Source organism: Trachypithecus francoisi, unplaced genomic scaffold (assembly GCF_009764315.1).
Source record: "Trachypithecus francoisi isolate TF-2019V2 unplaced genomic scaffold, Tfra_2.0 Lachesis_group17, whole genome shotgun sequence".
Classification (NCBI taxonomy): domain Eukaryota; kingdom Metazoa; phylum Chordata; class Mammalia; order Primates; family Cercopithecidae; genus Trachypithecus; species Trachypithecus francoisi.
In genome coordinates, this window is record NW_022681462.1 from 620,866 (window position 1) to 646,448 (window position 25,583).

The 25,583-nt window shown below is 54.3% G+C and overlaps 1 protein-coding gene across 3 annotated transcripts; it reads right to left on the bottom strand.

The window, feature by feature from the left end:
* Positions 1 to 231: 231 nt before the first annotated feature.
* On the bottom strand, positions 232 to 25,544 carry ASTL (astacin like metalloendopeptidase). Of its 3 annotated transcripts, none has more exons than XM_033238841.1 (9): positions 24,471 to 25,544; positions 18,924 to 19,049; positions 16,735 to 16,796; positions 15,369 to 15,462; positions 14,819 to 14,936; positions 13,967 to 14,148; positions 11,521 to 11,602; positions 10,618 to 10,772; positions 232 to 367 (listed from the first exon to the last, which is right to left on the bottom strand). In XM_033238841.1, the coding sequence occupies exons 2-9, from the start codon at positions 19,045 to 19,047 to the stop codon at positions 348 to 350; spliced, it is 837 nt and encodes a 278-aa protein (XP_033094732.1). In that variant the 5' UTR covers positions 19,048 to 19,049; positions 24,471 to 25,544; the 3' UTR covers positions 232 to 347. The 3 variants fall into 3 exon arrangements, with proteins under 3 accessions (XP_033094732.1, XP_033094731.1, XP_033094730.1); XM_033238840.1 differs by having other exon boundaries at positions 236 to 293; XM_033238839.1 differs by lacking the exon at positions 232 to 367 and adding an exon at positions 2,836 to 5,034.
* Between the last annotated feature and the right edge of the window lie 39 nt (positions 25,545 to 25,583).

Below are 25,583 nucleotides of genomic sequence, written 5' to 3' on the forward strand. Positions count from 1 at the left end.
AGGAACGAGTGCGCAAAGTAGTTGTTGGCCAGGCACCAATTAAGGAGAGGAGTTTTTCGCGGAGTGGATGGCCTTCCGTTTACTCCTACTACGGAGATACTGGATGGAAGGCTAGGTCCAGAGAAGGATGGCAAAACAGAATAGGTAGCCCCGCTGTCGATCAAAAAATTAATTGTCTTACTCGCTACCAGGAGAGTTACCCGCGGCTCTGCGAGGGTGATGGGGGTCCCCGAGTCTCGGCACCTTCAGTTATCGTCATCCAGATGTAGGAGCTGGAAGGAGCTCCCAGGATCCTGGGAAAGCGGGGGTCACGTTGAGACGTGGCACCTGTTCTCAGGGTGGGGCAATCAGACTTCCAGTGTCCTTCCTGTTGGCAAGCAGGGCAGGGGGTTGCTGGTGGACGAGGGTTAGGACATTCGCTGGCCCAATGTCCTGACACCTTGCACTTATAGCAAGGCTGCGTTGGGGCTCGGGGACCTTGTGGACACCTGTTGGCATAGTGTCCTGCCTCGCCGCATTTATAGCAGGCTCCTTTTATAGTCTTGGCGTCTGCGGGGTGTGTGCTCTCTGGTTTGGGGTTACGACTGGGCTGTAAAGCCGCCGTTAGGAGCTGTACCTTCTGTTTGAGGCGAGCCTGCGACTGTGCCTCAGCCGTTTCCTCTCTGGAGTTATAGACCTTAAAGGCTAGTTTAACTAGGTCTTGTATTGGTGTCTCGGGACCATTTTCCACCTTTTGGAGTTTTTTGCGAATGTCAGGAGCTGATTGGGAAATGAAATGAGATGCCAAAATGATGGCCTCTGTGGGGGAGGCCAGATCTAGCTGGGTATATTGGGTTAGAGTCTCAGCCTGTTTAGGAATGCGGCTGGATTTTCTTCCAGATTTTGAGAAATTTCTTTTAATTTGTTAAAATTTACGGCTTTGTTTGAAGCCATTTGCATACCAGCCAACAGGCACTGGACCATGATGTCTCTCCTACGGCGCCCAGGCTGGCCTACTTGGTAGTCCCAGTCTGGGTCTGCCGAGGGGACTGCTTGCTCCCCTAGTGGAATGGTGGTGTCAGTTAAATGTTGTTGGTTGGCATGCTGCCTGGCAGCCACTAGGATGCGCTCTTGCTCCTCAGGGTTTAGGGTAGAGGTTAGGATAACCTGGAGGTCATGCCAAGTTAAGTCATAGGCCTGACAAAGGTATCTAAATTCCTTTATGTATACAATGGGATTAGCTGAGAAATCCCCTAAACGCTTCTCAATTTTGGAAAGGTCAGCCAGTGAAAAAGGGACATGTACTCTGACTACCCCCTCCGCCCCAGCTATCTCTTGCAAAGGCGCTAACACTGTAGGAGGGTGTGGGGCAGGAGTGGGAGTGTCAGCAGGGCACTTAGAGCGGGTGTGTGCAGAGATAGGGGATCCAAGGCAGCCGGCTGAGGACGTCGAAGGTGGCATGGGAGCGAGCGGGCCACCAGTCGATGAGGAGGAAGGAAGAGGAGTCTGGGCAGGAAGGGAGGGGGTGGAGAGAGAGGGGAGAGAAGGAGGAGTATAGGGCGGGAGTGAGGGTGCAGAGGCGGAAGGAAACCCTAGGTCCTCCGGCTGAACAGAAAGGAATGAAGACTCCTCTTTTTCTGGTTTCTGTGAGCCGGCGTCCTTGGCTAGCATAACTTGGGCCAAAGAGCACCAGCTACACAGATCGGGGTGAGAGCGTAGGTCCCAAAAACCTTGGATGTAATTGATTTCAGACCACTTGCCTAGTCGCTGGCAGAAATTGCTGAGGTCGGTTAAGACATTGTGGTCTAGGGTGCCCTCTGGTGGCCACTGAGACTGATTGTCTAGTTTGTATTGGGGCCGCGCCACAGTGGAGAGGAAAATTAACCGCTTTCTTTTGAGGTCTTGTTCGAGTTGTAGAGTTTTTAGATTGGCTAGGAGGCACCCTAAAGGGGTGCTGTTTGGAAATTTGGACTGGGGGTTTCCCATTTGTATCCTCTTTACTTACACAATGGACACAATGGAAATGGAAGTGGATCTCTGCCTGACTTCAAAGCGTCCTTTGGAGCCACCAGAGACAGACTGGAGGCTCTTGGAGCCAAGGTGGAGATTACCTTCAGGCGGACATCTCCGTCCTGAACGGGTCTCCCGAGCCACTTGGTGGCTCAAAAGTGGGCCTCGAACCTGTGCAGGATTTTTGGCTGAGGGAGGTAAAAAGGAGACAAGGGCACCTACCCCAGAGAGGCTGTGAGAGTGAGGGAAGCGGGTCTCAGGTCCTGGTCTGTCTGCAGCGTGGAAGCAGGAGGAGGTTCCTCAATCCTTAGAGGCCTGAGGAGGGGTCTCCTCCTGGGTTTGGGCACCAAGTGATTTGCTTTCTAAGAAACTGATTTGCTTTCCAGGCTCACCAGGGGGAGTATTAAAGGACCAGGGAGTAGGCAAGGCTAGGAGCAAAACTGCCAATTTTTTGGTCAGCCAGCTTTGTGGGGGATGGGTGAGGTCCATCCGTCTCCGGCAGGGGAGGCCAAGGGAGTTGCCCCGTGGAGCTCTCAGGCGAGGTTCCTAATGCAGTCCTGACAGGAGTGGGGGCTGAGGAAGTTCGCCCAGTGCACCCACCAGGAGCGGCTTTTATGTCCTGGGCCTGGGAGTGGGAGGGCAGTGGGCGGGACATAGGCGGGTCTGGGGCCAGATGGTAGGCGTGGCTAGGTGGGTCCCGGTTTTTCTGCGTCGGAGGTCGGGTTGTGCCTGTGCAGTCAACCCGTGCCTTTCCCGGCCGCGGGAAAGTTGGTGAAGAACTGCGCAATCTTGCCTCCGTTCGTCCAAACAGTTAACACCCCAAGGCCCCCTACCCTTCCCACCACTCAGGCTGGGGCTCAAAGGACAACTTTGTCCCTGCCCTCCCCTTAAGCCACCAGCCTTAAGGGCCAAGTGGCATCTTTAAGAGAACCCAGGATCAGACCAAGAGCCAAATCCTAATGGAGGCTGGTGATGGGTGACCTGAGAGCCAGGGGCCTCCCCAGGCATGAAGCACAGCACCTCCTTCCACCCAGCAGCAGAGGCCGAGAGGCATGCCAGCCTCTGTCCTTGATAAATGGGGCACTGCATGTACTGCCTCTGTCCTAGGGCTGCCTCAAGGTCTCTGCCTGGGAGCCTCCCAGCAGGGCTGTCCCCTACTCCTAGGGGCATGGCCAGAGTCCCTATCCACTCTATACTCATGCAGACCACAGTCCCCCAGGCAGGAGCAAGAGGAGGAACAGCACCTCCCTGCAGTCCTTCCCTAGTGCTAATGCCCAGGACTGGGCCGCTGTTCAGTCTCAGAATTCATGACTCACGACTGAAACCCAAGGCCGACTGAAGGCAGAGGCCACCGTGTCCCCAGTGCGGCCCCAGCATTGACCCTCCAGAAGGCTGGCAAATAGCAACTTGGGAACTTCAAGCTTCAGCCCTGCCGTGCTGCTTCCTGGCCAGGACCCCTGGAGCACTCACTGAAGTCTTTGTCTTGCCTAGAAGGTGGGAGAGCCACCTGGGGCGCCAGAGGGCAAGGGGCGTTAAAGGCACACAGGAGGCAGGAAGGTCAGCACAGCACACTCCACTTTACTCCCTCCCTGAACATGTGGGCCTCCTACCCCCTTCCACCCCAAGCAGGTCTTCCTTGACCCTCTGAAAGGCCACCAAAACAGTACCCTTGGGGTCTGAGGGGCCTCTGGCCCAGGCCCACTCACTGGCATCCTGGATGCTTTCTTCATGCCTGGGACAAACCTCACAGGGAAAGCCAGGAGCTGGGGCAGAGGAGAAGTGGGGCCTGCCTCGAGGAGGCCAGGCCAGGAGCTGGGGCAGAGGAGAAGTGGGGCCTGCCTGGAGGAGGCCAGGCCAGGAGCTGGGGCAGAGGAGGAGGAGGGCTTGCCTGGAAGAGGCCAGGCCAGATAACCCCAGCCCTTTCTCCTTCCAAGGCTGCGCCTGGCTGAGCTCCAGGGAATAGCATTCTGGGGTAGAGACGACCAAGTCCTCTGTTCACAGCCCAGCTGGGGTTCCCATTGTGCAATCTGGGGAGGCCCCACATCTTCTTCTCCCCGATGGTGGCCGCCCTTGGCCCAGCACCTTCCTGCTCTGCAGGGGATTGAGTTGGGCTCTCAAAGCCTCCTGGAGAGAAGGGCTGGAGGCCACACCACCACAGAACATCCTCCATACTTGGGCATGTTGGGTGGGATGGGAGGCTGTGCCCAGGGTCCCAGCCACAGTGTTACCCCAAGGGACACCATTAGTCTATGCTGGGGGGTAGGGCCTCAGGCACAAGAGGGATTCCAGGGTTCTGCATGACTGGAACCTACTTCTTCCCCACCCCTTCCAGGACCCATCCCTGGAGAATGTCACCTCCCATTCCCAGCATCTTCCAGGGCTGGGGCAAAAGTCAAGAGCAGGCAGAGCCAGGACTGCCTTCCCCTATGACAGAGCTAGAAGAACCCCTGGCTCTAGGAGCCCTTAGGGGAACACCGTGGAGAGACGGGAAGAGGCCAGCCCTCTGAGATGGGGTGGTAGGTTGGGGCTGGAAGACGGGGTGGCTCAGAGGAGCCAAGAAGTAGACGACTCAGCTCCACTGGGCAGAGGATGTCCTCCCTACCTGGGGACAGAAGCCACAGGCTTAATCTTTGGACCTCCCCTAGAAATGATTTCCAGGTACACAGCCCCCTGGCAGAGCTGGGCTTCCCTGGACAGAGACTGGCTGGATTCCTGCTTCTGAAGATGGGGCTGTGGGCTCAGTGGATGCTTCGGCCAGCCAGGACTGCTCCTGAGCAATACCGGGGACATCTGCTCCAGGCCTTGACCTTGGGGAGGAAGCCAGGGTCTGAGGCTGCCTTGCCGAGGCCTCCGCACTGAGCTTTTTCAGGACAGGGGACTCCCACCCACGTGGGCTCTCCCCAGGCCCCACAGGAACAGGCTGGCCTCCCGAACTGGAACCGCTGGGGTCGGGGCTCCTGGATTCCGCTGACAGTGCCTCCAAAAGCTGCTGCAGGGATGGAGAGGCCAGAGCGGGGCTCCTACCAGTGCTGTGGGTTTGAGACCCTGCAACAGGAGAGACAGGAGGTAGAACCTCAGAACTGGAGGATGACATGTGGCCTGGCTGTACAGAGCCAGAGCTGGCTTTAGCGTTACTCACAGGGATGAGGAGCCTGGCTCACCAGAGTGGTGCCCACCCATGCCACCGCCTAATGCCTCCAGTACTGGATTCCATACTACCAGAGACCAGGACAATGAAGCCATCCCATCTCTTCCCTGCCTGGCCCCCGAAGTCACCATCAGAACATCAGGCCACTCAGGCTTCTACCACTGCCTCATTCACACCCAAGACTGCTGGGACAGTTAAGTCCCTGACTCAGCACCAAAGTGTCCGCCTTCCGGACCCTTCACCCAGGCTGCCCTGCCCGCGGCCATACCTCACCACTTGCCCCGAACCCAAGACCTGCCCTAGAACTGTTCTTGGACGTAACGGCCACATCCAAATCCTGCACTGTGCCAGGAAATAGGTTGGGGCTTCCTTCTTTACTGTCATGCCAGACTATGACTGTACCCCACCTCTTTGTGGGCACTCTTCCTCATTTAAGCCTATGTTCCCTGGCTGGCCCCAGCCCCTCAGCACTGCCTCCCATCCCAGTTCCTCCTGCACACGCAGCAAGGGCTTCACCAGGAGCCTCTTCCCGCAGCTGACCCTGACCAAATCCTCATCACCACGCTTCAACTGGTGACTCTTCTACCAGGTCCTGTCAGCCTCACAGCCCACACCTCCCTCTGGATCTGGTCAACACCAGGAGCTCCCACCACTGCAGCCTGTTACTGGGGGCCAGCTTCCACAGCACCCCCTCCACCTGTGCACACTGAGGTAGTGCGGCTCTGCGGACATTCCGCAGGCCCAGCATCTTCCTACGGCAGCCCTCGTCACTTCAGATCACTCCCACCTACACAGGCTCCACAGCCCCCATGGCTGTCAGCCCCTCGGAGGCAGCCTCAACCCCCTTTCCCTGCCGTCACACCTGCCACCAGACCCAGTCCTAGAGCGCTGGCATCCCCCACCTCTACCAGGCATCTCCCACTCTTCAGTCAGCAGAGGCACATCTCCTTTATTTCCATCCCCTCTCCCTACCTCTGGTGGCCTCAGCTCTGTGTAACAGAGGCCCCCGCATCCGTACTGTCAAGATCCTCCTGCAGACTTGGGTCTATTCCTGTCTTCTTCCTTCCCGCTAGATCCAAGGAAGTGCCTCAGCTCCCACCACAGGCAGCCTTTTTCCAAACATTCTGGGTGTCCTTTCTCCCCTCTGTACCCACCGCTCTCTTCCAGCAGGTCATGGTTCCAGCATCCAAATGCACTGTCATGCTCACCATCTTGATAGACCCATCCCTTGACCACAGACCTTTCCACTACCTCCCAATTCCATAATCATGGTAGTCAAACCTCTAGAAAAATTACACACAAGGCTAGGCACGGTGGCTCACGTCTGTAATCCCAGTACTTTGGGAGGCTGAGGGAGGCGGATCACTAGAGGTCGGGAGTTCAAGACCAGCCTGGCCAACATGGTAAAACCCTGTCTCTACTGAAAATATAAAACAGCCAGCATGGTGGTGCTCACCTGTAATCCTAGCTACTCGGGAGGCTGAGGCACACAAGACTCCCATCTCAACAAAAGAAATTACACACAAATTTCTTATTACATCTATTCTTTAGGGTTTTTTTTTTTTTTTAGAAGATAGTTAGTAGGCCGGGCACAGTGGCTCAAGCCTGTAATCCCAGCACTTTGGGAGGCTGAGACGGGTGGATCACGAGGTCAGGAGATTGAGACCATCCTGGCTAACACGGTGAAACCCCGTCTGTACTAAAAAAAATACAAAAAACTAGCCAGGCGAGGTGGCGGGCGCCTGCAGTCCCAGCTACTCGGGAGGCTGAGGCAGGAGAATGGCGTAAACCCGCGAGGCAGAGCTTGCAGTGAGCTGAGATCCGGTCACTGCACTCCAACCTGGGCGACAGAGCGAGACTCCGTCTCAAAAAAAAAAAAGAAAGAAATAGAAGATACTTAGTATAGTAAAAAAAGGTGTAGGGGAAATAGTGGTGTTGAGCAACTGGCTAGTTACATGAAGAATGAAGTCGGACCCCTTCCTTACACCCTGTTCAAGGGTTCACTCCAAATGGGTCGTATACCAAAATGTAAAACCTGAAACTAAGACTTACATGAAAACAGGAGCAAATCTCCATGACCTTGGGTTAGGCAAAGGCATCATATACAGCAAAAAGGAGTGACAAAATGGGTCAGTTGAACTTTCCACATTTCAGATGTTGGTGTTCAAAGGACATCATTGAAAAGTGGGGAAAACAAGAAGCATAGGATGTGATGAAATATTTAAGGGCAACATCTGATGAGGGACATGTGTCTAGATATATAAAGAACTCTTACAACTCAGAAGAGACAACCCAACTAAAGAAAAACAGGGTATAAGCATTCTCCCAAGATACAGATAACCAACGTGCACATGTTAAAAGATGTTCAACATTAGTCGCTAGGGAAATGCAACTCAGAACTACAATGAGATACTACTTCATACTCACTTAGGATGGTTCTAATCAAAATAATAGATAACAAATGTCAGCAAGGATGGGATAAATTAGAACCCTTGTATACCGCTGGTGGGAATAAAAATGGTGCATCCACTTGAAAATATCTTAGCAGTTAAACATGGAGTTATTGTAGGACCTAGCAATTCCATTCCTAGCTGTATACTCAAAAGAAATGACATGTTGACACAAAATCTTGTACATAAATGTCCATAGTAGCTCTATTCATAATAGCCGCAAAGTAAAAACCCAAATGTTCCTCAACTGGTGAATATGGCATATCTATCTAACGGAATGTTATTCAGCAATGTTATTGATACATACTACAACGTGGATGAACCTTGAAAACATTAAGAAGCCAGACACAAGAGGCTATGTGTTATGGTTCCACTTATGCGAAATGTCTGGGATCAGCAAATCCAGAGAGGCAGAGTAGGTTAGTGATTACCTGGAGCTGGGGGCAGGGGCAGGTAGTGAGGGGAGGGAAAGGGTATTTGCATGCAAGATAACCTAGGAGCAGAATCCAGGTCAGGGGTTATGTATACTTCAGTCTTCCAGGATGTCAAATTATTTTGCAAATTGGGTACAGCCACTCATATTCCTATCAATAGGGTCTAGCATTTTCATTCCTCACTCTATATCCTTACCAGTATTTGGTATCATTGGCCTTTAAAGTGTCCAGTTTAGTGGCTATAGAATGGTATGGTAGTCTTCATTCACATTTCTTCAATTCCTGAGGTTGAATATCTTTAGTGTGTTTCCCATTTGGTCTCAGATGTCTGCTAAGTCTCTTCCCGTTTTTCTGTTTGATGGGTTTTTTTTTTTTTTTTTTTGGAGACAGAGTCTGGCTCTGTTACCCAGACTGGAGTGCAGTGGCACGATCTTGGCTCACTACAACCTCTGCCTCTGGGTTCAAGTGATTCTCCTGCCTCGGCTTCCCTGAGTAGGTGGGACCACAGGTGCACACCACTATCCCCCACTAGTTTTTTCCAGAGATGGTGTCTTACTGTGTTGTCCAGGCTGGTCTTGAACTCCTAAGCTCAAGCGATCCACCCACCTCAGCCTCCCAAAGTGTTGTGATTACAGGCAAGAGCCATCATGCTCAGCTGGTTTGTTCTTGTATTAATGTGTGTATGTGTATGTATATATACACACACACACACACACACACACACCAGGCACAGTGGCTTACACCTGTAATCCCAGCACTTTGAGAGGCTGAGGCAGGGGGATTACCTGAGGTCAGGAGCTCAAGACCAGCCTAGCAAACATGGTGAAACCAGTCTCTACTAAAAATACAAAATCAGCCAGTCATGGTGGCACCTGCGTGTAATCCCAGCTACAAGGGAGGCTGAGGCAGGAGAATCACTTGAACCCAGGAGGCAGAGGTTGCAGTGAGCCAAGATCGTGCCATTGCACTCCAGCCTGGGCAAAAAGATTGATACTGTCTCAAAAAAAAAAAAAAAAATCTTCATTTGTAACCTGTCTTTTCACTTTCTTTTGGTGCCTTTGGACAAAGTTATAATTAATGTAGTTGAATTTATGAATCTTTCTAGTTTTATAATTAGTGCTGTATCTCATTTAAGCAATCCTTCCCTATCCCAAGGTCATGAAGAGATCTTACTATATATATTTTTTCCTAGATGTGTTAAAGTTTATTACATGTGTCTTTCATGCATCCAGAGTTATTTGCACATGATATGAGTTAGGAATTTTTAAATAGATGTTAAAAGGCTCCAAGACAAGTAACTTAACTGTCCTTTGCTAGTGATCATCAGTGGCCCTCTATCAAAGCTCTGCTTCTGAATGGGGTCTCTTTCTGAATTTGGTTCTGTTCCAGTGGGCAACTGTCTAGCCTTGCCCCAGTGCTATGCCTTTACATAAAGACGTTTCATGAACTACATGACTAATATCTGTTAGGGCAAGTCTTTCTAGTTTTTCCTTCAGGGATGTTTCGGCTATTATTGACCTGTCATATTTTCATATAAAAACTTTATAATCACCCCATCAGTTGGGAGGCTAAGGCAGGCAGATCACTTGCGGTCAGGAGTTCGAGACCAGACTGGTCAACATGGTGAGACCCTGTCTCTACTAAAAGTACAAAAATTAGCTGGGTATGGTGGTGGGCACCTGTAAGCCCAGCTACTCAGGAGACTGAGGCACAAGAATCACTTGAACCTCGGAGGCAGAGGCTGCAGAGAGCCGAGATTGTGCCACCGCACTCCAGCCTGGGTGACAGAGTGAGACTCCAACTTTTTTAAAAAAAGAAAAGAAAATATGTATCACTCTCTCAAGATCAACACTGATATTTTGAGTGGGAATTTATAGATTAATTTGGGAAGACTGAATTTTTATAACATTGCCTTCCTTTCAATAACGGGTGTATTTCTCTGTATTTAAGTATTATGTAATGATTTTAATAAAGGTTCATTTTTCCTCAAATGTTTGATATAGCTGCCAGATTTATTCCTTGGGACCTTTATGATTGCTATTATAATGGTATGTTTACTAACAATTGTGTTTCTAACTGGGTGTACAAAAATACGATTTTTATATTAACTGTATTTACCTTTTCTAAATATTATTAGTTCTAATAAATTGTTTATAGATTGTTGCTTTCAAAACAGGTAATCATCTATTATGAACAATGTTTTTGCTTCCTTTCCAATCCTCGGACCTTCAGTTTCATTGGCTCTACCTCAGTGCCCAGGCCCTCCACTGCCACACAACGTGGAGGAGACGGGACAATAGTGGGAAAAGTTGTCTTGGTCCCTGTTTTAATGTTTTACCCTGAAATTTTGCTCTAGGTTTTTGGTAGATGTTTATTATCTAGGCTAAGATAGTGAGCCCTATTCCTCTTTGGTCAGAGCTGAGTCATAGTGAATGTTCACTTTCCTCAAGTGCTTGTTCTGTGTCCTGTGGCAAACCTCCGTGATCTCACCCTGCTGTCCCTGCAACCTCATCTCCCTCCGTGTCACCCTCCCTGACACCATTAGAGCACAGGTGCCTTCTCCAGGTTCCAGTCACCTTCCTGCCATGCCACTCACCTCTCCCACGAGGCCTGGGGCCACTTGGGCTGCAGCCGTAGAGTTTAAGGACCCGGGTGATGTCCGAGGCACTCAGGTTCCATCGCTGGCCGATGTGGATGCTGGGAGCCCAAAGCGGTGTGATGGTGGGCAGCCCGCGCCGGCTGAAGGCAAGCCTGGAACCCAGTGGGAGACCCCTGAGTCTGGACCAGGGAGAGGCTGGGGCAGCAGAGGGAGAAGGGGGCAGGGTCCTCACCTCCCATAGTGCATCACAGAGGGAGACCCGAGTCCGGACCAGGGAGAGGCTGGGGCAGCAGAGGGAGAGGCTGGGGCAGCAGAGGGAGAGGCTGGGGCAGCAGAGGGAGAGGCTGGGGCAGCAGAGGGAGAAGGGGGCAGCAGAGGGAGAAGGGGGCTGGGTCCTCACCTCCCATAGTGCATCACAGAGGGAGACCCGAGTCCGGACCAGGGAGAGGCTGGGGCAGCAGAGGGAGAGGCTGGGGCAGCAGAGGGAGAGGCTGGGGCAGCAGAGGGAGAGGCTGGGGCAGCAGAGGGAGAGGCTGGGGCAGCAGAGGGAGAAGGGGGCTGGGTCCTCACCTCCCATAGTGCATCACAGAGGGAGACCCGAGTCCGGACCAGGGAGAGGCTGGGGCAGCAGAGGGAGAACGGGGCAGCAGAGGGAGAAGGGGGGGCAGCAGAGGGAGAAGGGGGGGCAGCAGAGGGAGAAGGGGGGGCAGCAGAGGGAGAAGGGGGGGCAGCAGAGGAGAAGGGGGGGCAGCAGAGGGAGAAGGGGGGGCAGCAGAGGGAGAAGGGGGGGCAGCAGAGGGAGAAGGGGGGGCAGCAGAGGGAGAAGGGGGGGCAGAGGGAGAAGGGGGCAGCAGAGGGAGAAGGGGGGGCAGCAGAGGGAGAAGGGGGCAGGGTCCTCACCTCCCATAGTGCATCACAGAGGAGTAGTCATAGGGCGTCAGCATGTTGCTGCTCCGAGACTTGATGAAGTTGATTTCAAATCCTAAAAATACAGAAACAATACAACTTACTGACACATAAAGAGGACGGGCAAGAAAGGGCGGGCAATGGCTGGGAGAGTCTTCTGGGAGCTCGTAACTTACCCAAGCTGAGGGACTGAGCCCGCAGCCACCATGCTGTTTCTGGCACCAGCCCCAATCTCCCCAGCGCCAGGAGGAACCCCAACCTATACTAGTTGGGTTGGAGGCACAGGGACCCCATGGCTGGCCAACCATCACCTCGTAGCAGTTCTCTCCACCCATCCTTCCTCCTTGCATATTCGTCCTGCACGGGGCTCGTCTCTGCATAACCCACAGCTGCCACGGGTCACACACTGCTCAGGGTCTCACATGCCCCTCCCACCCCAGACGCAATGTCTATTCCTTGACCCAGATTTGAAAAACCGCCACGCTGACATCGGCAGTGGTGACCCCCAGTCCCCAGTCCCAGGCCCACCTTCCTGCCACAACACTTCCCCAGACTGGGAGCCCCTCTCCTCCTCGCTCAGGTCCCTCAGACCTGGGAGGGGCAAGGTTCCTTCCTGCCTTCAGAGGCAGCCCCTCTATCTTTGCCCCCCCCCCAATTCCCTCAAACCCAGCCAGCTGCCCATACACCCTACCTCGGTACAGCAGCTTCTCCACGGAGCAGACCAGCGCTCCAGCTCCTTCATACCCCATCACCTGCCTAACAGCTGCCCCTCAAGCTCTTATTTCTTCCTTTTAAAAGCTCATTAAACGCTTTGAATAAGTAGTATATTCATTTCGTTGAAAAGTCAACTATTGAGATGTAGTAAAAGTCTCCGATTCCATCCCCGGCTTCCCGCGTTCACACCTCCCCACCCCACAACAATTAATTACTGCTATTAATGTGTCTGCCCTAGCAGAGTTTCTGTACATATTAACCTAATGAGAACATATTAACCTAAATGAAAACAAACAAGTTCTTGCTTTTTCCATTGGGGAAGCGGTGTTTTAACCTGTTTTTATCATTAGGAATAATTAGTGGTGTTTTCCAACTCAGTTTCTGCTTTTACCCTTTTTTAAATTTCCTCCTGCTTTCATTTAATTTGGGTTGACATGCTCAATTTGTTCTGTTTACTGATATGTAAGTCTACACGTTTTCTCTGAGCATTGCATTAGCTGTGAACCACTGGGTTTTGTATAGTCTTTCATGATTTTTGTTTTAGAATTGCTGTACTTTAACTCCAGAGCTAAAAGAAAGTTTTGTTGTTTTCTTTCAATTTCTAAACAGGAGAAGCTTTTGGTTTTGGTGTATTGGTTTCTGCTTTATATCATGATCAGAATGTTTATATTAGTCTACTTTCAGAGTTGCACGTTTTCATGGCATTTCATGTTGTATCATGAAATTATCAGGGTAACCTTTCACAACTGTTCCACGAGCATTGGGAAGGATCAGTCTGTTTTCAGGATACAGAGTCACTTGTCACCCCCCTCACTACCTCCTCAGCCTGGTCTGATTCAATGTCCATCCCCTCCCTTTTTGAGGTGCTACCCACGTGCCCCAGACACCCCTTTCTCTGTGACTTGTGTTTGCTGGGAGCCACTGAGAAAGCGGTGTTTGGGGCTGGGGAAGGCCCCTGGGCCCAGGCAGCTTCCCTGGCTGCCTCGCCTGGCTAACATGACAGCAGTGAAAGGTCTTGTGCTAGATGCCCTCCACCTGCGGGAGGCCTTCTTCCCACCCACACCTCCTCTGCCCCTCCCTCGGGGGCGGGTCTTCCTGCCTCCTGAACAGAGAGACCCCACCGTCACCAGAATCTGATCCCCGGCACCACAGAGCTGCTGCTGCCAGCACAGGAACCACAGCCCACCTGCCTCCAGCCTCCACTCTCCCACGGCCACAGTCTGCGTTTCTTCCACCTGCTCACTGGCACATGTCCCAGTCCCATAGCGCTGCCCTCAGCCCGTGGCTCAGCACTTGGCTTGTACAGCCTGCTAACTTGGGGTTCTGCTTTGGCTCAGCTCCCCAAGCTGGCACACAGCCCCAGCCCACACTGGTGATGCCTGGTGCATGAGACCGCTGCTAGAGTACTCAACAAGCAGGCACCATGGGTACTGCCTGCCCCATCCCCAGGGAGAAGACAGTGTCAGGGATGAAAAGCGAGACAGAGCAGGTGGTGGCACCCTAACTCAGGCACAACTACAGGAGGGCAGATGAAGGCCTGGGGCCCAGAGCAGCAGCTGGACCACCTCCAGGTCCCAAAGAGAAGCGAAACCCCCACCTTCCCCCCAGGAAGCAGGCAGGTGGTGGGGAGGATGGATAGCCTCATCCATAGGAACCAGGCAACTTGGGCCCAAGCCCTGCTGTCCCCTCCCCGGCACCAGCCTGACCTGCCTGTGGCCTGGCTTACCTGGGAGGATCTCGTTCCAGTTGACACGGATATAGCGGTCCCGGTCAGCCCGCGCATGCTCGTGCCAGAAGCCCAGCACATGCATGAGCTCGTGAAGGACAATGCCCCGGCCCTTCTGAAGACAGGTGGGTGCCAGGGAGACCACCTGCATCCCTCCACTGCGCCCCACACTCGAGAAGCAGCTGCAGGGCAATGAGAGCAAGCAGGGTGAACGCCAGCCCAGATCCCCCCCAGACAGACAGACCTGGGCTCTCCCTCCCCCCACACCACAAAATAGACAAACACCCAACAAGCAGGCCCCACTCTGGGCTCTAGTCTCAGGTTCGCCATTCTCCAAGCCCCTTTACTGCTGGACTTCTGTGAAATGGGCATACCGGACCCCCATCACCAGCCTGGGCCGCAGGGAGGCAGCAGGAACTGATATCAACACAGAGGACATAAGCAGCTCACTCAGTGAACACACTCTCCTGGTCAGCCCTGAGCCAAGGCTTTCACACACATCGCCTCAGGCCCCTGACAAGCTAGGAAGCAGGTATCGCCACCACTCCCACCGCAGAGGGTGCAGAAGAGGTTCAGAAGTTAGCGAACTTGCCAGGACTCAATGACTCATGCACTGTCTGCCCCACAAAACCTCTCCTCTTCACCACCCGGTGGAGTCCCCCGGGAGAGGAGGGCTTTGTAAATGAGGGTCTAGCACCGTTCCCATCCCTTTTCCACCTCCCACCCTGGAGGTCCAGCTCGCATGGGGCAGACCCCTCAGGGTGGGCAGGGGGACTGAGCCCTGGGGGATGGGCCCAGAAATAAGTTTTAGACAATAGACAAGTTGATTCCGGCTGAACGCCCAGCGCTTACCCGTACATGGGGATGATGGAAATGAAGTCTCTCTGGCCCTGGTAGGCGACAAACCTGATGCACGTGGAACGTTCAAAGTCCGCAAGAGCCTCCAGGATGACCTGGCGGCTGGGCTCATCTGAAAGATACCACCTGGCTGAACCCCAGAGCCATGGTGGTCTTTAAGCTCTACATGGGGGTCTGGGAGCAGAGCTCTGAACTCACTCTCCCAAAATAGCATCAAGAAAGGGCAGCCTAGTGGTGCCAGGAGGAAGCTGGGCACCAGACAGACCCTGGCTGTGTGACCTTGGGTAGGTCACTGTCCTCCACACCACATGGTCTCAAGGGGAATCAGATCCCCCTAGACACACTTTCCCATCAGCTCTCCCAGGATTTTAACCCTCCCGACTCAGGAGACCTTCAGGAACAGAAGGGCTTCTGTGGACGGGTTCTTGGGGTGGGGAGGTGGAGGGGATGTGGTGGTTTAAGAGGAAAAAGGAAGAGAGGAGCACCTCTGCCGCATTTGGAAGAAGGGGCCGAGGAAGGGAGGGAGCCTACCACGCTCACTCACCGTACTTGCTGGAGAGCAGGAAGGGGACCTCCACGACACCACCACCACCCGTCGGCCACTTGTTGCTGGTTGCTGACAGCAGACGGAAGGGACTCTGAGGAGAGAGCAGCAGTTCAACCTCCGGGGCAGAGGCCACCCAAGCTTTGTGCTCCAAGGGTACCACACCCCAGGGCACCAGAACCCCAAAGATGTGGGAGTCAGGACCTGTGTGCATGGGAATGGGGGACCATTAGCAACGGGACAGAGGCGTGGAAGGCAAGGGACCAGCTACATGAACCTTGATGCACAAGACAGTCCCTTGGCCTATGACGAAACAATTGCAGTCTCAAGCAAACAAGAGATTAGTCCCTGAGGATGTTGGCTAGGAGGCCCAGCACCCCAGGGTGCCCTGGATCAGAAGGGCTTGGGCTGGCAACCCCACCCCAGCATGTGGGCAGTGCCCCTTCCAGAGGGGAACAGCCACCAGGCTTCCCTGAACGTGGGATGGTCATGTGGACAGAGCCTATTTGGAGTGAAAGCGAGGCAGCACCTTGGCCTCGGCCGCTCTTCTGCTCTCCAGCAACCAGCCCTTCAGAGCCCAGGCTCCACAGCACCCCAGTGTGCCTGCATCATCAGCTGGAGGCATTTGATTCTGTTCCTGGTGGTCACATGCCACCTCCCCGAGCACTCACTGGATAACCCGGAGGAGTCTGCCCTGCCCCTGGGGTCCCCTAGGAGCCTTGGGCCAGCCTCTGGCTCTCCTGCCCAGTCAGAGGCTGTGCCATCAGTGGCAGCCTCCAGCAAGACAGTCTTGCCTTCCCCGGGGTCATTGTCCTATTCAGGAGCCTTCTGCCATTCCCAGTCACCTAAAACACAGCGCTGCTGTCCTGGGCACAGTGTTGCCTTTTCTGCTAGCAAGGCACCCCCAATCCCCACCAGCCTTCTCCCTTCAGATGCAGCCCCTCGACCACAGCCAAGATGGTCAGGCTCCATATCACTCCTTGTTCCACCATCCCCAGGTCGCCACTGCCACCAGGCCCTTTATCCCCCACAGGCCACTCTGCCAACCCTTGCTCATCTCTTCCTTTATCTGAGCACCTCCCCTGGGCAGGATATCAAGCTGCGTCAAGTGTTCAAACCTCCTCCTTCAGGAAACCCTCTCAGGCCGACTGTGCCAGCACTTCAGATCCCAGCCTCCCTTAGCATTCAGGCTGGCTTATTCCTTTTTCCTAACAGAAGAGTCGCTCTGACCTTGACAAAGAGAGGCAGCTACCAAGCTATGTATGTCCCTCCCACATCAGGTCCCATGTCACCCAGGGTGGGCTCCGAGGGCCTGTCACCAGCTGTGGGCTGATCCGCACCCACACACGTCAGAGTGTGCACTCACCGGCCGGACGATGTCCCCCTCGATGAGGAAGCTGCTTTCTGGGGTTTCTTCCGGGATGAGCCCTGGGAAGGAAGGGAAGGACGTGTTGGCCCATGTCCCCCAGCACACTGACTCGAGGGACAAGCCAAGCAAGTCCCTCCTTCAGTCTATTCTTGTGTCTTTCCTAGTGCATTGTTATTATAACTTCTTAAATGGCCTGATAAAAGTATAGGTCACTGGCTCTCCGAGCCTGGGTGTTTAGCTAAGTCATTAGTTGATGTTGGAGAATGTCAGCCACCCTGGCAGGGCTGTCTGCAGACGTGAGGGGCTGGGGGACAAAGACAAAGGAGTCTGAGGCTCGGGGTCTGTCCCTCCCCTGCCTGTGGAGTTCGAGGTTCCCTGAGCACTGAGGGAAAGTCGCACAGTCCCGAGTGTGTGAGGCTTCTTGGCTGGACTGCGTCCTTCCCCTGCTCAAACACAGCCCACAACCTATCCAGTCCCAAGCCTGGGTCCCTGCGGTCAGGAAGCAGCGCCCTCTTCCAGCCTGAGCCACACTCCTCAGAACAGGCCCTGGGCTCTCCCACCCACCTCATCCCCCATCTATTCCTCACCCATCTGTTATACTCAGGCCCCTTGAGGTGGCAAATTTAAATTTGTTCCACCATCAAAGGTAGGCAAGTACCGGCTCTCACAGACCCCTCACCTCTCTTAGTCCCCCTGCTTCTCGTCTCTCCCGCAAGTAACTCATGGAGGGAGTGAGGAAAGCAGGAGAGAAGGCAGGAAAAAACCCAGGTGCAGCCTCAGCTGGATCCCATGGGCGCTCCGGGCCACAAATGGCACCTCTGACTTGCACAGCCTTGAGGCAGAGGCCAGACTCCTGTCCCTTAGGAGTCCCATTGGGCCACCTCGGGCAGGTGAGGGAGTAGCTCCCAGGCACCTCTGGCTGAGGCAACTCCTTTTGGCTGGGGGCCAGTCTTGGGAGGCAGATACAGCTGTACGACATTAGCCACATTCACAGCGGCAGGTGCTTCTCAGGAAAGCATCAGGTGAGGCACGGACAGCCGTTCTGAGATAGCCTCACTGTAGGTGACAGTTGTTGGGGTCACCAGCATTTGGGAGTTTTCTCCATTGGTTCTGGTTACCTCCAGACCACTCACGGTGACCCAGGGGTGGGGCAGTACCTGGGGCTCAAGGCTCAGTTGGTGCTGGGCCCCCATGTCAGCTCTCGGAGGAAGAAGGGGGCAGATCACACAGTGGCTAGGATCTGGTAGGATCTCACCCACCCTTAGGACAACATTGGCCCCTGCTCCCCGGTGCTTCAGCCCTCATTGCTCCAACATCTGAACTCCAATCTCCATCTCGACTAGCTTTGTTCAGGCTATTTATACACCCTCATTCCTCAGGTGACATCCCCAGACAACAAGACCCTGAGCCTCAGACTTCCTAATCACTCCTGCAGACAGTCCTGCACAGGGTGGCTGACGTTCTCAAACATCAACTCACCGCTTAGCTCCACACCCAGGCTCAGAGAGCCAACGACCTATACTTTTATCAGGCCATTTAAGAACTTAGTTTTTCTTATAAAAGCAGCAATCCACTAGGAAAGATACAAAAAGAAAAAGTAGACTTAAGCAATTGCCCATAGAATTTCCACCCATTCACACCTGTAGTCCCAGCTGCTCGGGAGGCAGAGGCAGGAGGATCACTTAAGACCAGGAGTTCAAGACCAGCCTGGGCAACAGCAATACTACTCCATCTCTTAAAAACCACGGCCGAGTGCGGTGGCTCACGCCTGTAATCCCAGCACTTTGGGAGGCCGAGGCGGGCAGATCACGAGGTCAGGAGATCGAGACTATCCTGGCTAACACGGTGAAACCCCATCTCCACTTTAAAAAAATAAAAATACAAAAATACAAAAATTTAGCCAGGCATGGTGGCGGGCGCCTGTAGTCCCAGCTACTCGGGAGGCTGAGGCAGGAGAATGGCGTGAACCCAGGAGGCGGAGTTTGCAGCGAACCGAGATTGTGCCACTGCACTCCAGCTTGGGCGACAGAGCAAGACTGTCCAAAAAAAACAACAACATAAAAAGACACTTACAGCCTAGAGTAAGCTGGTCCACTTCCTCCCAGGCTCTGCATTTCTCAGTGTTCAGTGTGGTTTTCCCACTACATAATGTCATGCCCCTCCAGGCCCTGAGAAGATGCCCTCACCTTGGTTAATTGCAGGAATATCCTTGTCCCAGGAGGCCTGGGTTCCCTCAGGGGTGAGGCCATCTGGGAAGCTGGTAGCACAGGCTCCTGGGCAGCTGGAGGCCAGGGGCGCTCCTAGGATCATACCTGGTCCAGACAGACAGGGGCATACACAAATGCTTGGAGCACCCACCAGTGAGACCGGACAGCAGGACATAGGGTGAGGGTGGGGGATCAGGCTGTAAGACTCAGTCCCTAGGAAGTGTAGGCTCCAGCACAAAGCCAAAGAGCCTTTCCAGCCTCCCTGCTCAACCCCAGCTAGCACCAAGGTCTAGATGACCTCGGGAAGGAGCTCCCCTAGGGGGACCAAAAGGGCACGTGCCCCACCTATGAGGTAGTGGAGGAACAGGAAGGAAGGAGGCAAGACAGACCTCAGGTTCTGACGCCCGTGGCAAGGGCAAGGCTAACCTCAGACCTTTCTCTATGACTCTTTCTCAGCCCAGGCTCTTGGACAATGGGCTCAGCCTGGAGTGGGGACTAACAGCCTACCCCCACCCCAAGACAAGTACGCCTGGGGCACAACACCTCCCATCTTCTGCCAGGCAGGCCCTCTGCTTCCAGGACCTTCAGGAGGCCTCCCCTTGGCCCCCAAGAGCTGACTTCTAAAACAACCCTGGAAAGCTCTGTGCTCTGAGCTCAGCTACAACCCTAGAAAGCTCTGTGCTCTGAGCCGCTGAGCTCAGCTACAACCCTGGAAAGCTCTGTGCTCTGAGCTCAGCTACAACCCTGGAAAGCTCTGTGCTCTGAGCCGCTGAGCTCAGCTACAACCCTGGAAAGCTCTGTGCTCTGAGCTCAGCTACAACCCTGGAAAGCTCTGTGCTCTGAGCTCAGCTACAACCCTAGAAAGCTCTGTGCTCTGAGCCGCTGAGCTCAGCTACAACCCTGGAAAGCTCTGTGCTCTGAGCTCAGCTCCAACCCTGGAAAGCTCTGTGCTCTGAGCCAGTGAGCTCAGCTACAACCCTGGAAAGCTCTGTGCTCTGAGCTCAGCTACAACCCTGGAAAGCTCTGTGCTCTGAGCCACTGAGCTCAGCTACAACCATGGAAAACTGTGCTCTGAGCCACTGAGCTCAGCTACAACCCTGGAAAGCTCTGTGCTCTGAGCCGCTGAGCTCAGCTACAATCCCTGCAGGTTCCAGTCACAACCTTCTGGCCTCTCCCCAGCTTTCTCCAGGCTGGAGCCAGCAGCAGGAGGGACAGGCAGCCAGCTTACCTGGCAAGAAAAGCAGACCCAGCACCCAAGGCCAGAGACCCCTTACATCCTCCATGGTAGTCCTGCTGCCCCTTCGGCAAACAAGACTAAGTCCCAGCAGGACAGAGTAGCCTAACTGCAGAACCAGCACCACCACCACCACCACAAATAGCAGCTGCTCCAGCTCCCACCTTACTCCCACCAACCACCTCCACCTGCAGCCCCGCCCCAACCACCTCCACCTGCAGCCCCGCCCCAACCACCTCCACCTGCAGCCCCGCCCCAACCACCTCCATCTGTAGCCCCGCCCCAACCACCTCCACCTACAGCGTCGCCCCAACCAGCTCCACTTGCATCCCGGACCCAACCAGCTCCACCTACAGCCCCGCCCCAACCACCTCCACTTGCAACCCCGCCCCAACCACCTCCACCTGCAGCCCCGCCCCAACCACCTCCATCTGTAGCCCCGCCCCAACCAGCTCCACCGGCAGCCCCGCCCCAACCAGCTCCACCTGCAGCCCCGCCCCAACCAGCTCCATCTGTAGCCCCGCCCCAACCACCTCCATCTGTAGCCCCGCCCCAACCAGCTCCATCTGTAGCCCCGCCCCAACCACCTCCATCTGTAGCCCCGCCCCAACCAGCTCCATCTGTAGCCCCGCCCCAACCACCTCCACCTACAGCGTCGCCCCAACCAGCTCCACTTGCATCCCGGACCCAACCAGCTCCACCTACAGCCCCGCCCCAACCACCTCCACCTGCAGCCCCGCCCCAACCACCTCCACTGTAGCCCCGCCCCAACCAGCTCCACCGGCAGCCCCGCCCCAACCAGCTCCACCTGCAGCCCCGCCCCAACCACCTCCATCTGTAGCCCCGCCCCACCACCTCCACCTGCAGCCCCGCCCCAACCACCTCCACCTGTAGCCCCGCCCCAACCAGCTCCACCGGCAGCCCCGCCCCAACCAGCTCCATCTGTAGCCCCGCCCCAACCACCTCCACCTGTAGCCCCGCCCCAACCAGCTCCACCGGCAGCCCCGCCCCAACCAGCTCCACCTACAGCCCCGCCCCAACCACCTCCACCTGCAGCCCCGCCCCAACCAGGTCTGCTGGCAGCCCCTCCAGTGCCTACCTGTGGTTCCCACCCCAGCGCAGTCCCCTTCCTGGCTGTAGTGTGTGAAAGACAGGCGGGACCCGCTTGAGAGTGCGGCTCTGCTGAGGTTCCTTCCCGCCACCAGGGGGCAGAGAAACATCGCAGAAAGTTGCTCCAGGCCCAGCGGAGGCCCCAGTCCCGGTATAGACCTATCCTCCAGCGAGGGAGACCCTCTTCCTGCCCCGGCCTGTGCTTAGACATGAGGAAAGCTGCCTGAGACCCTGGGGGCACCCCCTGTGTATCTCTGGAAGGAAGTAAAGGTCACTGCACTTTCACAAGCTTTTATTTTAGTACATATAGAAAAGTTCACTATCACAAGCACAGGGCTCCAGGAAATTTCACAAACTGAACAGTGTGCAACCAGCACCCCAGAAAGCCTGCCATGTGGGAAAGGTGGAACCCCCAGAGGCCCAGAGCCTCGCAGGGAGTCCACTCCCCTAATCCCACAGCCGCTGGCATGATCAGTCAGTGTTTATCCCCATTTCACAGATTTGGAAATTTAAACTCCTAACCTATATGCCCCCTCCTCCATACCCCTGAGCCCCAGAGCCAGGTCACTCAGGGCCCCACCTGGATTGAAATTCCGGAGGCGGGGCATGTCAGCACTGGGCAGCATTTGGGGACACCCCCACAGTCACCTGCGCCCAGTGAAGGGAAGTGACAGAGCCAAGATCGTCTGTTGTCCACAAGCACCTTTCAGCATTCCCGCTGTGCCTGGAATCCAGAGCTTCTCCAAAGTCAGGAATCAGAATCACAGGGAGATGGTGATGGAAGCAGATGCCCTGCTGCCAGGGCAAGGTATTGACAGACATCAGGATACACACCATGGATATGCTAATTAGCTTGTGGTCATCATTTCACAAGATATGCGTATGTCAAAATATCACGTTGTACACTTAAACATATACTACTTTTATTTGTCAATTATGCCTCAGTAAAGCTAGAAAAAATAAGTAAAATAAAGAATAGGACACATCAAAAAACAAATGCATGAGGCTGAACACTTAAGAGGAGCGTCCAGGCAGGCGCGGTGGCTCATGCCTATAATCCCAGCACTTTGGGAGGCCGAGGCAGGTGGATCACGAGGTCAGGAATTCTAGACCAGTCTGGCCAACATGGTGAAACCCCAGCTCTACTAAAAAAATACAAAAATTAGCTGGGCACGGTGGTGGGCGCCTGTAATCCCAGCTACTCTGGAAGCTGAGGTGAATCGCTTGAACCCAGAGGTGGAGTTTGCAGTGAGCCGAAATCGCACCACTGCACTCTAGCCCAAGGGACAGAGTGAGACTCCATCTCAAAAAAAAAGATGAGTGTTCAGTAAAAAAAAGTAAGCCAGGCGCGGTGGCTCATGCCTGTAATCCCAGCATTTTGAGAGGCCGAGGCAGGCGGATCACTTGAGGTCAGGCGTCTGAGACCAGCCTGGCCAATAGGGTGAAACCCCATCTCTACTAAAAATACAAAAATTGGTCGGAAATCCCTTGAACCCGGCAGGCGGAGGTTGTAGTGAGCCGAGATTGTACCACTTCACTCCAGCCTGGGCAACAGAGTGAGACTCCGTCCCAAAAAAACCCAAAATTAAAATAATGATAAGAAATAATCACCCTGCTTGGGGAGAGAAATAGAGTCTTTATGAGGACATGCAGTTGATCTGAGGGTATTCTGCTGAGTGAAACAAGCCAGTCACAAAAAGACAAATACTGCATGATTCTACCTCCAAGAGGTATCTACAGTAGCCCAATGCACAGAGACAGAAAGTGGAACAGAGCTTACCAGGGGCTGGGGAGGGGGAGTTATCATTTAATAGGTATAGTATTTCAGGTTTGGAAGATGAAAAAGCTCTGGATATCTGTTGCACAACGATGTGAATACACTTTACTAAACACCTGATAATGGTAAAGATGATCGATTTTATGTTGCGTTCTTTACCACAATTAGAAGTTTCAAAATTTAATAGGAAAGAAGGAAAGGAGGGAAAGAGAGAGAAAGAGAAGGGCAGTTTGCTAGATGACAAGCTATAAAAAGCATGGGGAAGGGAGGAGAGGGGAGTGGGGCTGGGTACTGGGTAGGGTGGGATAAGGTAGGGCGGAGGGTGGGGTGGGCAGAGGCCTCAGCCACCAGTGCAGCTGCGTGTGAGATGAGGCTGTGTGGTGTGAAGTCCCCTATGACTTCGAGCCCCAGATGTCCCCCACCCACCCAAGCTGGGCATGGGGGTACAAGTGGGTTCCAACAGATGCCCACTCAGGTCCTAAAAAAGGCAGAATAGCAACCCCGGCTCTGCCCAGTTCACACTGGAGTGGCTCACCCCACCCCTCAGACAGCAGAGGGAACAAGGATCACCCTTCATTCCACCCCACAGAGCAAGCGCCCACCTGTGCCAGGCTCCAGGCACGAGGCTGAGCGGACCCCACGCCCAGCCGTTTTCAGTGTTCATCCTGGTCCAGATGCACACCTCGCACCTGCACACTGAAACTTCAGACCAACCTCACTCCTGGGGCCGTAGTTACCTAACATTTTCTGAGCGCCTACGATGGGCGAGCACTATATGGATGGACTTGTGTAAGTCTACATCCTGAGAGGTGGGGGCTAACAATGAAACTCTATTTTACAGACAAGAAAACTGTATACAGCAAGGTTAAGCAAAACCAGCCCCCAGACTGTCAAACTACGTGGCCCCCTGCCCCACAAGGACACCCTCCCAGGCATTCAGAATGCCGTAAGACAGCAGTTCCCAACCTTTGTGGCACCAGGGACTGCTTTTTGTTTGTTTGTTCCTCTGTGCAAGATGGAGTTTCACTCTTGGTGCCCAGGCTGGGGTGCAATGGTGCAATCTAGGCTCACTGCAACCTCCGCCTTCCAGGCTCAAGCAATTCTCCTGCCTCAGACTCCTGAGTAGCTGGGATTACAGGCACCTGCCACCAAGCCTGGCTAATTTTTGTATTTTTAGTAGAGACGGGGTTTTGCCATGTTGGCCAGGCTGGTCTCGAACTCCTGACTTCAGGTGATCCACCCATCTCGGCCTCCCGAAGCGCTGGGATTACAGGCATGAGCCACCACGCCTGGCCGAGGATGGTGAGGGGGATGGTTTCTAGGTGATTCAAGTGCATTACACTTATTGTGCACCTTATTTCCACTATTACACTGTAATCTATCATGAAATAATTATACAACTCACCATAATGTGGAATCAGTGGGAGCCCAGAACTTGTTTTCTTGCAACTGAAGATAACATCTGGGAGTGATGGGAGACAGTTGACAGATTATCAGGCATTAGTTAGAGTTTCATAAGGAGCATACATCCCGTATCCCTCCAATGCAGTTCATTACAGGGTTCGAGCTCCTATGAGAATCTAATGCCGCCACTGATCTGATAGGAGGTGGAGCTCAGACAGTAATGCTAGCAATGGGGTATGTGGGGAGCGGCTGTGATACTGATGAAGCTGCTCACCTCCTGCTGTGCAGCCCAGTTCTTAACAGACCACAGACAGATCTGTAGAGGTAGCGCTGTGCAGAGGCGACCCTTGGCTGGATGGCACTCCCAGTGGCCAAATGTCCCGGTGAGCCTGAAGTAGGACTGGCTCCCACACAACCATCCCCAAAGGCCTCAGCAGCCCTGCTCACAGGCAGATCACAGCACCCCCTTCCAGCAGCCTCAACAGGTACCCCTAGGCTTCTGGCATGGGTGGGGCCCTTGTCTCAGGTCTCCACTGAACCTTAGTGCTATGCTGGGCCCGTAAAGTTCAACCAAAATGTGCTGGTTAGGTGGGTGTGCAGAACCATGAATCCCATCCCTAGTGACAGGTCCTCTGCACCAGACATGGGGCCACATGCCTTTGGGGGACATGAAGGAGCTCTGGAACAGGGGGTGCCGTGAGCCCCAGCCCTGGGATGTAGGAGAAGAGTAGGGAGGCCGTGCGGGCCTGCTGTGAGGAAGCAGAGACCCACAGGGCCTGGGAAGTGCCTCTCGCGTGGGGGTGCACACACGCTCCCACAGGAATGCCAGGCACAACATGCACGTGTGCACAGGCCAAGACCACCCCCCCCCCACAGGACCACACCCTCAGGCACACACTCGCACGCATCCTTCCACGTTCCGAAAAGGAAGCGGGGTCTGATCGGGGCAGCACTGGGCCCGGCTCTGAATCGCAGACAGGACCCCAGCCTCCCAGAAACAACCCTGTTCAGCTCTGGAGTGAGGTCCCTGTCTGGGAAGACGCCAGCGCAGGGAGAACGGAGGGCAAGAGAGCGGCCTTTTCGAGGAGGGTCAGACCTGCCCTTTCCGGCCACT

Bases quoted from the DNA above. Each gene is read 5' to 3' on its own strand.
- ASTL (XM_033238839.1), bottom strand. From the start codon at position 19,047: ATGATCCTAGGAGCGCCCCTGGCCTCCAGCTGCCCAGGAGCCTGTGCT. The intron at 15,463-16,734 runs GTGAGTGCACAC...CTCTCTCCTCAG, and splicing joins AGGGGGACATCGTCCGGCCG to AGTCCCTTCCGTCTGCTGTC. The intron at 10,773-11,520 runs GTGAGGACCCTG...ACTGGGTTCCAG, and splicing joins TCTGTGATGCACTATGGGAG to GCTTGCCTTCAGCCGGCGCG.